The 16,362-nt window shown below is 54.4% G+C and overlaps 5 protein-coding genes across 5 annotated transcripts; 2 read left to right on the forward strand and 3 right to left on the reverse strand.

The window, feature by feature from the left end:
• Positions 1-789: 789 nt before the first annotated feature.
• On the reverse strand, positions 790-1,451 carry M409DRAFT_65499 (uncharacterized protein; the record flags this gene model as incomplete). The annotated part of the gene is made up of 2 exons (XM_033816537.1): positions 790-1,224; positions 1,281-1,451. The coding sequence occupies 2 exons, from the start codon at positions 1,449-1,451 to the stop codon at positions 790-792; spliced, it is 606 nt and encodes a 201-aa protein (XP_033669475.1).
• A 930-nt stretch (positions 1,452-2,381) lies between these two features.
• Positions 2,382-4,927, forward strand: M409DRAFT_53240 (uncharacterized protein; the record flags this gene model as incomplete). The annotated part of the gene is made up of 2 exons (XM_033812315.1): positions 2,382-4,866; positions 4,902-4,927. The coding sequence occupies 2 exons, from the start codon at positions 2,382-2,384 to the stop codon at positions 4,925-4,927; spliced, it is 2,511 nt and encodes an 836-aa protein (XP_033669476.1).
• Positions 4,928-6,478: 1,551 nt separating this feature from the next.
• Positions 6,479-7,081, reverse strand: M409DRAFT_33517 (uncharacterized protein; the record flags this gene model as incomplete). The annotated part of the gene is made up of 1 exon (XM_033810296.1): positions 6,479-7,081. A coding segment is annotated over one exon (603 nt), but the record flags the coding sequence as incomplete, so codon positions are not given.
• A 174-nt stretch (positions 7,082-7,255) lies between these two features.
• On the reverse strand, positions 7,256-13,910 carry M409DRAFT_36358 (uncharacterized protein; the record flags this gene model as incomplete). The annotated part of the gene is made up of 7 exons (XM_033810543.1): positions 7,256-11,158; positions 11,342-11,628; positions 11,691-11,994; positions 12,193-12,692; positions 12,966-13,209; positions 13,302-13,539; positions 13,702-13,910. Coding segments are annotated over 7 exons (5,685 nt in total), but the record flags the coding sequence as incomplete, so codon positions are not given.
• Positions 13,911-14,821: 911 nt separating this feature from the next.
• M409DRAFT_21339 (uncharacterized protein) lies at positions 14,822-16,054 on the forward strand (the record flags this gene model as incomplete). Its single annotated transcript, XM_033805810.1, has 1 exon — positions 14,822-16,054. One exon carries the CDS (start codon positions 14,822-14,824, stop codon positions 16,052-16,054), a length of 1,233 nt encoding a protein of 410 aa, XP_033669479.1.
• Positions 16,055-16,362: the final 308 nt, after the last annotated feature.

The following is a 16,362-nucleotide window of genomic DNA, read 5'->3' on the forward strand; positions in this document are numbered from 1 at the left end:
CGAGTGCTTGCTTGCTCGTTACAAGACCAACCAACCAACATCGCAAGAAGGACATTCTGCATCTGCTCGGCTGTAGCATGATGGACAACACATGCACACATGAACACATGTGCTCTTCAGCTGTCGAGGAGAGGGCATGAGCGGAGGAGCGCATGATTTTCTTGCGTGGCGGAGGCGTGCTCGCTGGGCATGAGGCTCGTGGTAAAGACAACCTCCCTCTTCATCCCAAAGACTTAGGCATCTAGCGCCAGGATCAAAACCTTCCTCAAAAGCACATATTTTCCGAAGTCTTGGTCCTTGTTCCCTGGAGTTGTGGAGTTGATGGACGAAAAGACATACATGCGACTTGACGAAACCATGTGAGAAAAAGGTCCGTGCACGCTTTGTGGGTGAATGTGTGAATGTGGATTGTGTCTTGATGGGGTTTTACGAGTTTCTGCGAGGAATCACACATGGAGGTCGCGGATATGGGCGGGCGGTATTGCTGGTGTTCTATGCGTGTGCGAAACATCGCGGTCAGGGGGATCTTGGTGTGTTTGGGAAAGAAGTTCGTGTTATGGGGGCGATGCTTGTGGTTCGTTATTCCGGGCTGTATATTCATTGACTGATAGTGTAGTGTGTTGTGTATCTCTTAGACATTACAATTCCAGCCGTTGCCTTGCCCTTCCAGACTCTACCAGAGAGATATCCCGCCGCACCCAAAAACGCCCCCAGCCAGACCCGTCATGATCGCCCTTCGCCGCGACTTTCAAACACCCATAATACACCCAACTGTCTCGAGATATTCCTTCAAAAAGCACTCTTACCCCCGCCACTGCCACCACCAACCCTCCTAGCCTTAACCCAAAGCGTCGGCAAAACCACCACCGAACAAAAATACAACACCGCCAACGCAATCCCCAGTCCCCACACCGCCTTACTCTCATAACAATTCGTGCGCGTACTCCCCGCCCAGCGGCCCAACCCGAGTCTCGCGCCGCTCTCGTTCAAGTTCTGCGCGAGACTCTGCGTGAAGGCCGCGGCGGAGTGGGCGTTGGAGGCGGCGGTTTGGGAGGCGATGGCGGGGCAGTTGAGGTAGGAGAGGGGGCGGCCGAGGATGATGGAGAGGGTGAGGAAGGCGAGGAGGAGGAGGGTGTCGGTTGCAGTCATGAGGAGGAGGGAGAGGCGGGCGTTGGCGTAGAAGAAGGGTATTGTGAGGAGGGTGTAGAGGGTTGCTAGGCAGGTCTGTGAGGGGAGCGTTAGTTTTGGGGGGTTGGGGGAGGGAGAAGAGGAGGCCGTACGATGACCAGTGTGCCGACGATTTCTTTGGGTGGCTCGATGTTGGAGGAGACGATTTGGGAGACGAAGTTGGCTGTTACGCCGACTATGGCGATCATGGCGATGAGGGAGAGGCCGCGGACCAGGAGGAAGGTTTTCGCCAGAGGAGCGGCACCGTAGTCTGGGAGAGGCATGTTGGTGGATGGAGGTCTGGTGTGGTGATTGTTGCTGTTGCTTTGGTGGTTGTCTTTTGTGTGTGGTGGTGATCCCTGCCAGCGGGCGATCTGATCTCTGGGATCGAGATGTGAAGTAGATTAGAAGTGGCAAATCAGAGACTTTTGCTCGCAAAGAATGATATGGAGAAATACAGAACTGAATGAAACCCACAAAAGAGATTCGTGATAATTCAAAATAGGGAAAGGATTGAAGTGCAGCAGTCCAGACCTGCATGTCCCACCTGTGTTTATACCCACGCCTCCACCCATCAACCATTCCCAAACATAGCTCACCTTATTTCTGTCTTGTTTTGGAGTATGCCATGGTTTCATGACTGCCATGCGACGAGATGTTTATGGCCAATGGAGCCTGGCGGCTAATTGTATGCACTCGGCGGCTACGGGACGAGAAGCGCACGGATGACCACAGACGGGCCAGAAGAGCCTCATCGTCGCTGAGTCTGTGCTATATGGGCCTTTGGTATGGTCTGTGAATAGGATTCGGTGTCTGTACAGTCGATGCCTCGTTGTTGGCGAGGTGTGAGGTTGAAGCCGGGCGTCTGCGGATGTTTCGAGCTGTCCTCCACGCGCGCTCGTCGGGGTGGCTGAGATGGTCTTGGAGGGTTGCGAGGCTGTCGCGGTTCGTCTTTGGGGTGGATCATGTGCCTGCCAGGCTGCGACAGCGTGTCTCGACTCGAGTTGGAAGGAAGAGGTGGTCGTGTTGGAGGAAGAGACGTCGGCCAGAGCTCTTCCAAATTCCTTGGCATTCACCAACCGGTAACGTGACCTGGACTTCGATATCGTCTTTCCTCCACCAACAACCACACCTTGATCAGATCCTCGTGGCATGAGAAAGAGACGTCTTGAGACTGCGATGAAGCGGATCACACACACCCGCAGGTCGCCACGATGAGCCAGGATCCCAAGCGGTCTTCCGCAGGCAATGCGACGTCTCCGGCCACAATTCCGCGACCTCCACCACTGCCAGCTCCCAATCCCAGGCCGTTGCAGCGAGCTAGAGATGCAGCGTCCAGGCTTTTGGGTTACGCTTCGAGACCTCCCAGTCCGCAAGGCCTGCGAGACGACGACCGCTTCACGCTGGGCAGTAGCCAATTCACCAGGTCCTCCTCTCTCGGCGCTACTCAGAACGCCACCACCAGCCATAAGACCGGACTGGAGATCCATTCGCTCAGTATAAACGACAGCGGAAGTCATGCCATCATTGCAGGAAAGGAGATCTTCAAGACGGTCAAGGTCGAAGATGGGCATTGTGCGGAGGATTTCAACCTTAGGACGGCCATCCGAAGCACACCCACTCAGGCCTCAGGCCAGCCGCGGCAGATATACTCCATCGATATTGCCGATGTAGCTTGGGCCAAGGGCGACAGTAACCATCTCGTGGCAGCGGCAACCTCCAGTGGCAAGATCATTGTGTACGACCTCGGCCATGCTGGTCTCCAGGCCGCACAGCTGCACGAGCACTTCCGGCAGGTGCATAATGTAACATTCAATCCTCATCGAGGCAGCTTGCTCCTGTCAGGCTCACAGGACGGTACGGTCCGGCTTTGGGACTTGCGTGACGTGAAGAGCCAAGTGACGACCGTGCAGAGCAAGCGAAAGTATTCAGGCCAGAGTGATGGAGTTCGAGATGTGAAGTGGTCGCCCGTGGAGGGCTTTGATTTTGCGTTTGGGACAGACAATGGCGATGTCCAGCGTTGGGATATGAGGAATTTGAAGTCGGCCAAGGTCAGAGTACCGGCTCACAGTCTGGCGTGCAACACGGTCGATTGGCATCCAGACGGCAAGCACATCCTCAGCGCCAGCTCTGACAAGACGGTGCGAGTCTTTGATGTTTCCACGAGTCGTCCTAGAAAGGCGGCCTGGGAGATCAAGACTGCCTTTCCCGTCATGAACGCTCGATGGCGACCATCCTGTCAGTCTGCTATGCCGCACGACAACGGAGCCCAGCAGTGCACCCAGATCGTCACTGCGTACGACGTCGAGCATCCGATCATGCATGTCTGGGATTTTCGTCGTCCTCTTCTTCCATTTCGCGAGCTGTTTCCGCATCCATCGGCGCCGACTGATCTTCTGTGGCACTCGCAGGATCTGTTGTGGACTGTCGGCAGAGAAGGTGCTTTCATCCAGACGGATGTGCAGCACACGTCGAAAGTCATTGATCGATGCAACTTGCAAGCAATTGATGTGTCGGCGCTTGGTGAGTTGTCGTTTGTTGCGCAAGCCCGTCAACAACGCCGCAAGCCGCCGCCGCCGCCGGTGCCTCCTCCTTCTCTCCCGACACGAACAAACACCAGCCTGAGCACCAGTCCAGAGACGACCTTTCTCAGTCGAAGTTGGCAGGACGATACATTGGATCAATCATTTCTCAGTGTGTTGCCTTTCAAACGCCAAGCCAGATCGCACAGCAGCAGCAGAGTCCACGGTGCCTTAAGCTCTTCATCCACCTCCAATCAACACCAGTCGGCGACCATCAAACTCGACGACATTCTGCTCAACCGCAAGTCCTTCAGACCGCAACAACTCTCCTGTCGTGGACAGCTTGAAAGTCACAACAATCCTGAGCCAGTCGCCTTCATGGCTGAACGAGCCCGAATTGAGATACCATCAACGTCGAACGACGATGACTTCCTGCGTGAAGTTGAAAATGCCTTCAAGGCGAACGAGGATCACTACAACTCGATTGGATACAACGTCACTGCGGCGGTCTGGAAGATGGTCGGACATTGCACTTTGGTTCATATTCAAGATCGTGTCGCATTCAAGCGCAAGCGAGCGGCAGAGAAGTCATCATCACCTGCACAAGAACCTGCCATGACCACCTCAATCGAAACGTTGGCAAAGAGGCTTGCAACACAACATCTCAAATCACCGACGCAATCACCTGGCACCTTACGACCAGTCTCGACCATTGCCCAGCAGCTGGCTCAACCTGAAAGCACCTCCAACGTTCCCACGCCACTCGCTCGTCCATCCACCAGCGGAAAGCTTCCCATGTCACAGCAACACGCACAAACACTTCCAGACCCAGACAAAGATGAGAAGCTGGCACTGCCTCCTTCCATTGCCTCAAAACCTACTTCACCACCGCAGCTCCCTGTCGAAGCAAGTCAGGCACGAGATCGAAGACTTACGCTAGAAAACCTTGAAGGACTGCAGAAGCTTCAACCGAATGACAGTAGCAACCGAAACGAGATGGTCAAGCGTTGGAGTTCGCAACCAAAGATACCTCTCAGTCTCGACCCTGTCGATGACAAGGGCGTTAAGATCCCACCCGCAAAGCTCGAAAAGCATGACAGTGGCGAAAGCTTTCAATTTCTCGAAGAGTCTGGTGGTTCAAGAGAGTCATCATTTCCAGCTTCACTTGAAAGCTCTGGTTCGCCTACACTACAACGAATGATGGTCTCAGAGCGTCCCAGCCGAGCCAAGAAGAATGAGCAACCAACATCGTACCCAGCTTCCGTCAACGAGAATGGAGGCATAGCCAGTGCACATGAGTCAATGTTTTTTGGTGGCTCTGGCACTCTAGCAACAAACAGCGCTGAAGCTACGAGGGAGCATTCGGGCAACATCAGCATGCACACATCCGACGAAGATCTACGAGAGAGGCAGACAGATACCACCGACTTTGCTTTTCGCGCCCGCGAAGACCCCAAGGTGAAGCAAACCCACTCGCAAGGCCTCGATCTCGCCGCCTCCGTCGCCGAGCAGATCCGCGAGGGCGAGGGATTCGGCGAAGATGCCGTATTCATCCTACGCCAACCGCACCAAGAGCCTCAGAACAAGATCCCCGCCAGAACGACAGAGACCATGGCAGCATGGAGCCGCAACGACGTTTCGCCCGTCGACTCGGTCGTGGGAGAGGAGGAAGTTGACCTGGAGGAGGAGTACCCGTGGACGCTGGTGGACATGCTCCACCAGCTCATCAACCACTACACCGCGGAGCAGCCTTACCCGCAGATGACCTCCTTCCTCCTCCTCCTCGTCGGGCCCCTCATCCCACGCACGCATCCCCTCCCTGCGCCCGAAATCCACGCCGAGATCTCCGGCTACGTGGACTACTTCCTCAACGCGCTGGGCTGGGACCCCGCAGACATCCCCTCCCTAGTGAGGGAGTCCTTCGAGCAGCCCCTCAAGGCCGGTCTGCACCCGCTGCAGGTGGAGAGCATCCTCTCCGCCTACCACGAACAGCTGCTAAGCCACCGTCTGTTCGACGAGGCGGCGGTCTTGCGGAAGCTGGCATACCCCGCCTACCCGGCGGTATACGAGGACTTCATGCGCGAGAACAAGGTGAGCGTCTTGTGCGGACAGTGCGGGAAGTCCTTCCCCCAAGATATTCCCCCGTCGCCCTTTCTCCGCTGCGATGCCTGTCGCGCCCAGCAGATGCGGTGTCCCATTTGCTGGGAAGCGCGCAGTGCGTTCGCGAAGGGCGATGGAGGGGGGAAGCTGTTCTCGTGCTGTCTGGCGTGCGGGCATTCGGGCCATGCGGCTTGTTTGCATGAGTGGTTTGTGGAGGCAAAGGGGGAACAGTGTCCCACGGAGGGCTGTTTGTGCGCTTGCGTGGCGGGGGAGTGGAGGGAGGAGAAGTTGAAGGACGGGGAGGGGAAGGCGACGGAGAAGGTGAGGAGTGATGAGTGGAGGGTTGGGGAGAGTCGGGCGGTGGAGGGGGTGAGGGGTTTGGTTTGATGAGGTTTAGTTTTATATGATACCCGTGTACGAATAGTTTCCGTGGTTCTCTTTTCCCTTCCGTTCAGTAATATGATCCTGTGCTAAATGCCCCTTCCCCTTTTCCCCCATTAAACCCTCAACCCAACCCTTAACAACCCCCTCTCCAGAATCTCCCCCCTCCTCCCCTCCAACTCCCCCATATCCTGCGGCCCAAACACAAACCTCCCCGCAAGCCACTCCTTCCTCTCCCTCGTCAACCACACCACCGTATCGCCCGCCAGCTCCGCCGTCTCCTGAAGCAGCACATGCAGCTCCACAGGCATCTTCTCCAGCGTCCCAGCCGTCGGCGTCGCGCAGGGGTGCACGGCGTACGCCAAAAGGCCCTGCGAGGCGTACTCGGCCATCAGGTCTTCGGTCACTTTTATCTGCGCGGCTTTGGTCCCTTGGTATGCGGAGGCGCCGCCGCCGCCGCCGGGCAGGGAGGCGAAAGCGCCGGCGCTGGTGATTGTGAGGATTGTTTTGAGGGTAGAGTGGAGGAGGAGCGGGAGTGCGGAGCGAGTGACGAGGTAGGTTCCCTTGATGATGTTGACTTCCCATGTCTGCCACCAATCGTCGATGTCGCTGTCGCCGAGGGGCGTCCAGGAGGAGAGCCGGCTGGCGTTGTTGATGAGGATGTCTATGTGGCCGAAGAGGTTCTTCACCAGAGCCATGCATCTCGCTACGGCGTCTGGGTCTGAGATATCCGCCTGTAGTTCTAGGACGTGTGGTTTTGAACGGTTGGCTTCGCTCGCGGCGGCGAGGATCTTTTGCTTTGCGCCGGTGAGGTCTGAGCGGGCGAGAATGGCGATGCGGGAGTAGCCTGATCGGGCGAAGGAGAGGGCTGTGGCGAGGCCGATGCCGCGGGAGGCGCCGGTTATGAGGACGGAGGTTGTTGGGGGCGGGAAGGGGTGGGCTAAGGGCGAGATGAAGGGGTAGGTGTCTCGGTGGGTTGTTGGGACGATTGTTAGGGGTGGTGGAGCCTGTCCGGAGAAGAGCGTAGGGCTGTGGGTCGAGTGATGGTGTTCGTTGTCGGTCTCTCCATCGTTATCGTCAGGGGCTGAAGCGGGAGTAGCAGCAGCTTCTCTTGAGCGTTGCGGAAACGCAGCAATGACTCTCACAGTCTTCGCCTCTGCCGTATGCCCGTCACTCCACCCCACCTCCCCAAAGCCCACCTCTCTCAACCTCCTCTCCCACCCCCTCTCATCAACCAGAGCATACTCCCTCCCATCCTCAGACGCCCACCAGCCCCTCAACAGCCCAACAACAACATCAAGCCAGAACATCGGCTGCGTTATCTCAATCAGTGCCAGCGCTCCATCATCCCGCAGCATCTGCCGGGCGTGCCCGAGAGAGACGTGGAGGTCTTTCGTGGCGTGGATGCAGTTCGTTGCGACAATGAAGTGGAAAGCGTTGAGGAAATCGGGAGTTGGAGCTTGTTCGATGTCTAGGCGCTCGAAACGGAGGCCTTTGGTTCCGGCGAAGTGCTTCGCTGTAGCGTTTACCAGGGAGGAACTTATATCTGTCACGATGTACTCGAAGTCAATATCCAGTCTCTGCAGGTATTCCACGATACGCTTCGTCGTGCCGCCAGTTCCTGCGCCAATCTCGAGGATGCGAAGCTTCCCATTCCCACTCGAGGACGTCGTGGCTTTGGCCAGGAAGTCTGCGAGGACGAGTGCTGGAGTTAGCAGCAAGAGCCAGAACTCGTATAAATCTTCTTGCAGTTTCTTCATCTCCTGGTCTCCGAAGAGAATCTCTAGAGGATCAGTCTCTCCGCGTAGACAAGCCGCCATCCTGGAGCCCATCGCTTTGACAAGGTGAAGCACGCAGTCGTGCTGGGGGTGTACATCAATGACCTCCGCGTATATGGTGTCCGCGGGTGTTGAGTCGACAGATTTTTCGGTTCGTCTGTAGACTTTATCATCATCGTCTGAGGAGTAAATGAGTTTTCCATCTTCGAGAATCAAGTAGAGACGCCGTAGAAGTTGCTGATGCCTCGGTAGCACATCGATGTCTGGGAGATTGCTATCCGGGAGGAGATCCCCAAGATCGCAGCCTAGGTCTGCAAAGGCTTTCACGACGTATGCCAGGACGAGTCGTGCTTGGAGAGGATAGGCGGTTTGCCAGAATCCGGACGCTTGAGCTGCTTGAGCGTGATGGTCGTAGTTCAGCCTCGTTTCTTCGAAAGCACCCGCGGCGGAGGGGATGCTCGGCGTCTGCGCACTCCAGTCAGCCCTACATGGCGGCTCAGTCGATCCCGGTGTAGAGCTGCTAGGCTCATCCAATGTCGTAGAAGCATCAACTTCAAGCTTGGCGGCTGGCTCAGGGGCTGACTCTCCAACTGGAGCTGTGTGACCAAGCCCGAGCTTTTCGTCACAGAAATCAACCAAAGCTCGAATGTTAGGGAAAAGCAGGAATTTGGGCAAGTTAATTGTTAGACCGTTCGCAGCACGTAGGTCGTTCAGCACTTCCACTGCCATCAGTGAGTCTATCCTCAGCTCGTCTAGGGCTATCTCGTCTTGGATCTTCTCCACTGGTACGTCTGTGACGTTCGAAAGTATGTGAATTATCTCCCGTCGTTTTTCAGAGCTTGATGATGCCAGAGACCTGGGCGTTTGAACAGCGTCATTTTCGTCGTCGTCCTGAATGCGTGGAGCCGTGTTGATGTTCTTCGCCCCGGGCTGGTTCACAGCCTTGAGCAGGCGGCCCAGCGTACTCCGATGCATTTTTGAGAAGTGGAATCCGAACGCAGTCATGACAATCCTCCCAGTCTTAAGATCGGTGACGTACACATCAACCGTGACACCGGCGTGGCCTCCTTCCTCCCTCATAAACGAATGCACAAGCCACTCTTCGGCGTCCGGATCCCAAGTTCCGCCCATTGTAATCTGGTCGATCTTTCCACACACGAAGACATCGTCGACAGAAGGATTGTGGAAGTAATTCACCAGAAACCCGGCAAACTGCATGAAGCTGTCGATCAGCGGCGTATCGAACAGCCTGTACGAATCTCCTGCTTGTCGATTCCCCGTTATGGATTGTCTGACCATGCCAGCGGCTTCCGAACGCAAGCATGCGATTTCCCTGATGCCGTGGAAGAGCTTGTCGTATGTGACAACAGTGCTGAATGCTCGATAGATGTGATTACCCTGCATCTTCTCGCTCTCAGGGTTGTTGAGCAGTTCTTCGTACCGCCGAGCGCCGCCGATTAAGGTATCGTAGCGTTGGAATATGCGCGATGCTGCGGTTTCATCGCGCTTCTGCAAGTGGGTTACACCTGTGACATGTTCAGTACGATTCGACGAAATCTTTTCTGGATCCAGAGTTGCGATATAAAATGTCCATGTAGGCGAAGTGTCTCCTTGTCTCTTCAAGATCATCGATATCTGCTTTCCCTCGGACGGACCAATTGGCGATGTCATGGTAAGATCATCAACACTGGGCACGAACATTTTCCCTTGTGTGTCGTGCTGGAGGAAGAGAGCTGCACTTGCTGCGAGCTCGAGGAATAAAGACGCTGGTGCTAGCGGCTCCCCAGCCATGATATGGCCATTCACCATCTTCTGGAAGCGGTCAGACTGCGGGTCGATGGAGAACTCTGCCTCGGTCTCCGCTCCGTTCAGGTACTTGACGAACCTCAGCAGCTCATGGTGGTCAGCTCTGCCGATTTCTGTACTCAACTTCGTATCGTCGTTGTCCTGGTGCGTTTGATCCTTCCTTGTGAACCCCAGCCAGTGGCGAGTCCTCTCAAACTGGTAAGGTGGCAAGGCGAGATACTGGTATTCTGCTTTTTGCGTGCGATGGAATGGCCAGTACTGTACATTGTAGCCGGTATTCCAGAGATCCACTGTGACATCAATCAGAGAGTCGTGTGCGTGAGTTCGGGAACACAGCTGAGGCGAGTGAAAATCATGTCCTGTCACATTGCCTACGCTTCGCTTGACAAGCTGTAGGACAGACGAGCCACGGCCTGCTTCAAGCCATGTGCAGGGACTGTAGCGATTGGTAAGCCTCTCAATAGCGTTCTGGAAAAATACTGGTTGTCGTGTGTGCTGGGCGATCATGCTGAAGTCAGGCTGTGAAGTCCTTGGCAGCTCCTCCGTAGTCTCCAGGTGGATCTTGGGAGGATTCCACTGCAGTCGTCTCGCTATGTCCCCAAGCGGGAGTAACAACGGCTTTGTGAAGCGGGAGTGGAAGCCATTTGAGACGTTGAGGAGCTTTGTCCGGACATGTCGACTCTTTGCAAACTCCTGAAGGGTTTCCATGGCGGTCGAAGAGCACACGACAACGTGATTCTCAGGTCCGTTGTAACATGCTATCTCTGCACAAAGATCATGTTGGGCAACGAAAGATGCGAGGATCTCTTCCACCGTCGAGCGAGTAGCTTGCATGGACAGCATGGACCCCTTTTCGTCCCCCCAGTGAGTCTGCACCAACGAGGCTCGGCCGACCACTAGATCCAAAGCGTCCGTCAACGAGAGAACACCAGAGATGCATAGAGCCGTTAAGAAGCCGAAGCTGTGGCCAACAACTGCGTCTACTTCAAGCCCAAAATCTATCCAGCTCCGAGCAGAGGCATATTGGATGGTGAAGAGAGCAGAATGCAGGAGAACTGTATTCTGGATAGGGTTCTCCTGGAACATAGAAGGGAAGATGCTTCCAAGTCCATTCTCGGACAGAAGGCTGTCGACTGAGTCCAGGTGTTGTCGGAAGAGCTTCGATGACTTGTAAATCGTCTCTGAGAGTCCAATATGAACGGTTTCCTGTCCACCGAAGACGAGAGTGACAGGCTTGCGGTTTGGAGCCATATGCACAAGTCTAGCACCATCTTTTGCTGGCATACTGAGACTGTTCTCGATCTCAGTGATGCTGCTTCCTGCAAAGGCAAACACATGAGACAGCGCATGGTTGCCCCTGTTGGCCAAGTTGAAAGCTAGAGAGCTTAGAAGTTCCGAAGGGGCCTCTCTGTTCTTTCGAAGCCATTCGAGTAATCGTCTGCAGTAGAGTGACAAGCTCTTAGGAGAGTAGGCCGAGATTAAAATTGGGTAACTCGTCAGTGGTGTTGGCTGTGCCGTGAGATCGCTACGTGGAGCCTCCCGAACCATGACTGCTGAGTTACTGCCAGCTGCGCCGTAGCTGTTCACGCAAGCCAGAAGTGTTGGTGCTGACCAAGTAGTTACTTCGCCTGCAATTATCATTTGATCTTGTGCAAGAGGTGGTATCTTGGGATTCAAGGATGTGTGGCTTGCTTGTGGAGTAATAGTCCGGTGCCTCATCATCAGCAGGACCTTGATCAGACCGGCCACGCCTGCGGTTGCTTCAGTATGTCCAATGTTGCCTTTGATGGAGCCAAAATGGAGTGGATATGTTCTGTCGGGTCCTCCGAAGGTCTGACGCAGACAGCGGACCTCGACGGGGTCACCGACACCAGCTAATCGGCATGGTCAATGAGAGAGCTAGTACTAACTGAAGATAATAGAGCCTAGTACTCACTACCTGTACCGTGGGCCTCCACGTATGAAACCGATTGTGCTTCTACGCCAGCTGCCTTCGCCACTGACCGAAACAAGTCGACTTGAGAGCTCGAGTCCGGTGCAGTGATTGCACCGCAGTTGTGATTTTGGTTAGCAGCAGAGCCAACAATCACACCGAGAATACCATCGTTCTCGTTCAATGCATCGGATAGGCGCTTTATAACGACCACTCCTACTCCTTCGCCACGACAATATCCATCGGCGGCGGCGTCAAAAGGCTTGCACTGACCTGATGGACTGAGGAAGCCGGCGGCAGCCAAATCCTGATAATCGAACGGACTAGATATCACATTTGTACCTCCTGCGATGGCTCGGGAGCAATCGCCGGAGAGGATCGCCCGACAAGCTGTGTGGATGGCAACCAGCGAAGACGAGCACGCAGTGTCGATGGTAAGAGCAGGCCCAGTCCAGCCAAAGTGATGGCTCATGGCGCCACTGAGATAGCATCTTGACGTTCCGACGGTAGCATATGCAGTGGCTGGATGGCAAGAGAGGTTGTCGTAATAGTTGTTCATGACGGCCCCGATGTAGCAGCCATAGTCGCGAGGCTCCGTGACTCCTGAGGCACCAAAGTAGCCGGCTGACTCCAAAGCCTCGTAAATGGTTTCGAGCAAGATCCTTTGCTGAGGGTCCCAAGCTAGAGCCTGGCGAGATGATTTGTTAAAGAACTTATTGTCGAATCTTTCTGGCTCCTTCAAGAAGTTTCCCCACCACTTTGTGCTGGTATTGTCGGTATGAGGCAGGCCAAGACGCTCTACAGGGGCAGGTTTGACGGTTGATCTTCCTTCAATTATCAGATCCCACAGATCGTCAAGTGAGTCCGCCTCAGGAAATCTGCCGGCCATGCCAACCACAGCAATGGAGTGAGGAGGGTACTGTGAGAGATAATTTGACGATAGACGATGCCCCGGTTCGCCGTTCTGCGTATTGTGTCCGTTTATGCCGGTGCCATTCCCCTTACCTAACCGATCGTCACTGCCATTCAATGTCTTGCCAAAACAACCACTCGTTCCTTCAGATGGAGCTGATGTGCCATTGATCGCCAATATTCGACCATTGGCGATTCCACGAAGTGATGTCGGTATGCAGTTATTCCGACTGACGTACACAATGGTTTGCTCCGTCCTGGTCGAAGCGCCTATGGATTCTTTGATTGTCGTATACCAGTCACCAGGGTTTACGAGGACGTTTTCCAGGGCTATTCGAATCATGGAACCCTCGGACACGAGACGACCTGTGGCTGTATCCCGTACAGGCACTTGGAGGAGGCAGGGCGAGCCAACCGTATCCGAGTCCTTGAAGAGTTCGACCAGTCTTTCCCCAGCGGGAAGGTGACGCTTAGTGTGAAAACGACCGTGAGTCGCAATTCGTTTCGTCCAGATACCTTCTGCGCTTGCCTGGGCGGCGAACAATTCCGAAGACGCAGATGGGAGCGTGACAGTGACGGATGAGGCGTCGTTGATACTCGAGATATATGCCTGTTAGAACAGTCAGCAGCTGTTCTCTAATCCAATGCCTCCAGCTTGCTCTGAGCTAATGGAAGTGGACTCTCCTCAGTGAAGTCTTGAACAAGCCCACGAAGCCTTGCGACACCGCCAGCGTCGTGTCCACTCCATCGGGCTGCCACAGCAACATAATCTGTGGGGGTTGAGGAGTACTGCCCATCTTGGTCGACATAAGCTCCAGCGGCCACAGCAAGTCGCAGTGCGAGGGCGGCGTGAGATCCAATGGTAACATCGCTGGTCGAACTGGCAATTGCGATGGCAGTGAGGAAGCCAACACAAAGACCTTGTATGCCTCCCCCTGACCTCAACGAGCCCAAAACCCGCTCTTGGGCATCCTGTCCGCTTACACGAAGATACCTCGTATACTGGGTGATCTGCACTAAGACAGTTATGGCCAGGGTGTAGTGATTTGGCGCTTTGTCGTCCTGAGCCAGCTGAATCTTGCCATCCGACCACGTTGCCAACAAGTCGAGGTACTCTGTTCCAGGAACAACGATCAAAGCCAGGTCGAAGTTGACAAGACGCTGCCAAAACCCAGGCAGCTCACGCAATTGGTACCTCAAGTCAGTGAGAGAAGGATTTTCGATGAGTTCATCATAACAGTGCTGAAGCTCCTCCACGGAGGGGAATTCCGCCTGCGATCCGAAGACCAGGAGTGATGGCAGGTTGGCCATTCGCTACGGCATAAGACTCACATCAGTCTTGAGAGTCGAGGAGAGAAGGAATGACGCGGCTTTTAAATCTACGATATGGATCAAAAACTTCCCTCATGCGCCGACTGAACCATGCGTTCTGGTGTCTTCGTAATGCATCGAGTCAATGAAACGGAGACTCTCCGAGAGTATCACAACACGAGTTACAATTTTGCTCCTGATACTAACAACTCCAGTCACGAGCTTGGGGTGTCAAACTCAGTAGATAGTGTAAAGACTCGTCGAGCTCTCTTGCTAAACAGACTGTGCGAGTGCCTTCTCCACGCACGTGCCCTTTTGGCCACTGCATGTTGGATAGGTGTTTTAGCGGGTCCTAAGTCAGGAAGTGTCTTATTAAGCTGGTTGTATACCAATGCAGCGCTGTCCAGATGTAGCCTGCTCGAGAGAGGGACATATGTCGCTTGACACCGTAGATCTTCGTTCATGGCGCACCGACGCTTGCGTGCTGAGGCGACTCAGCCTCCTTGCCTATATCGACGTCAGCGCGACTGAGCAGAACTCCCGATAGTATGCATTACTAACAAGAACCCTGACGCTCTTATGCGATGCTTTATGTATTGCACTAGGAACCTCATAGTTGAAGTATCAATGTTGCAAATCACGGGCTAACGACACCGTTCGAAGTTTAAGCCCGAGCACAACATCGACAACTATCAAAAATGCTCTCAACGGCCGAAACGATCGCGATGTGCGCGAAAGTCTCTTCGTGACGTTCTCATGTAGACGTCTGGCGAAATACATCATCGACAGCACCTTTCAGCCTGACTTCGCAAGGTCGTCTCCTTTAGATTGCTCGCAAGGCTTCCCAGCTCTTCAATAATTAGACTATAAGCCTTGGACAGAGAAGAACATATCTAGACTAATTGGCTATCATGGCGGCGTCACGACTCCGCGAAGCAACGAAAGACCTGCCGTCCGATCCGAAAGAGCGCAAAGAACTCTACAACGCCGCCCGAGATCTCATGCTCAAGACCGAATCACCGCGGGACACACATCATCGTCTCCTGATTTCCTGGACTCGTCCGATGATACAGATAGGTATCGACCTGGGGATCTTCCGGGTCCTCGCGTACGACCCAAGCCGCTCATGGAGCATTGACGAACTTTCTTCTAGGACCGGTGCGGAGGCAACCTTGCTCCAGCGAGTGATGAGAGCACTGGCAGCGCATGGAACCTTGACGCAGACTTCGCCTTCAACATATGCTGCGACTAACATCACTGTGACGCTCGCACATGAGAATGCTAGGAAGCAAAGTTCATGCCAAATCGGATTCTGTGGTCCTTTCGTGCATGCTTTGCCACGGCAGCTTGCGAGAACGGGCTATCGCAACCCGTGCGATGTTAACGATTCTGCGTTCCAGCTGGGCTATGGGACAAGTCTTACGCCGTATCTATGGCTGCAGGAGAATCCGGAGACCGCGAAATTGTTCTTCGACATGATGCCGATCCAGAGAGCCGGGCAGGTATGCTGGACGCAGCAGCGGGAGTTAGTTCAACCTCTGCTAGAGAAGCATTTCACTCTCAGTACGGATGATATAACCAAGGGGAGGGCTTTACTTGTTGACATCGGGAGCGGCGCCGGACATCAAAGCATCGCGATACGGGAGAACTTGCCAGAGCTCAAGGGGAGGATAGTCCTGCAAGACATGGAGTTCTCGACGACCCCAGCATCGAAGGATCCAAGAATCCTGGCCAACGATATCGAAGTCTTGACGCATGACTTCACTTTACCACAGCCTAGTGCGACTCGTGGCGCCAAGGTCTACTATCTTCGCAGCGTGCTACATAATTGGGATAACGAGGCCTGCATGCCTATTCTAACCCACGTGCGGGATGCTTTGGCGGAGGATTCGGTGCTCGTTATTGACGAGATGGTGGTATCTGAGATGAATGCGAGTGCGATTACGGCCAACTACGACACCATCATGATGGGATTTGCAACTCAGCAGCGGACGAAGGCAGAGTGGGAGACGTTGTTGCGGAGAGCAGGTTTACGCATTCGTGAGACGCTATGTTATGATGAGGAGAGCTGCGACTGCTTGATGGTTGTCGAGAGGCGAGCATCACTCTCAGGTGGTGAGCATCGAGACTCTGTGGTCGAGTAGAGTACAAATAAGTATGAGTACTACTCTTGATCAGGCACGCCCGCGAGATTCCACCCCAAACACACCAAATTCTATCGCTCAAGTAGAGTTCCCAGCAATTTGATCGCAAAACACCCTCAATTGCCCCCCAGCGAACAAGCAATAGTGACTGAGAAGAGTTGTTTGAAAAAGAAACAGCATCAAGCATGCATTCCATGAGAGCAAAAGTGACTGCAAGCAAAAAGCCGCAAAAGGTATCTAGATAAACACACACATCGAACGAGCAAAGCCTAGGCCAAACCAAACATCGTGGGTACAAGTAGAGCAGG

This window comes from Zasmidium cellare, assembly GCF_010093935.1.
Source record: "Zasmidium cellare ATCC 36951 unplaced genomic scaffold M409scaffold_12, whole genome shotgun sequence".
Classification (NCBI taxonomy): Eukaryota; Fungi; Ascomycota; class Dothideomycetes; order Mycosphaerellales; family Mycosphaerellaceae; genus Zasmidium; species Zasmidium cellare.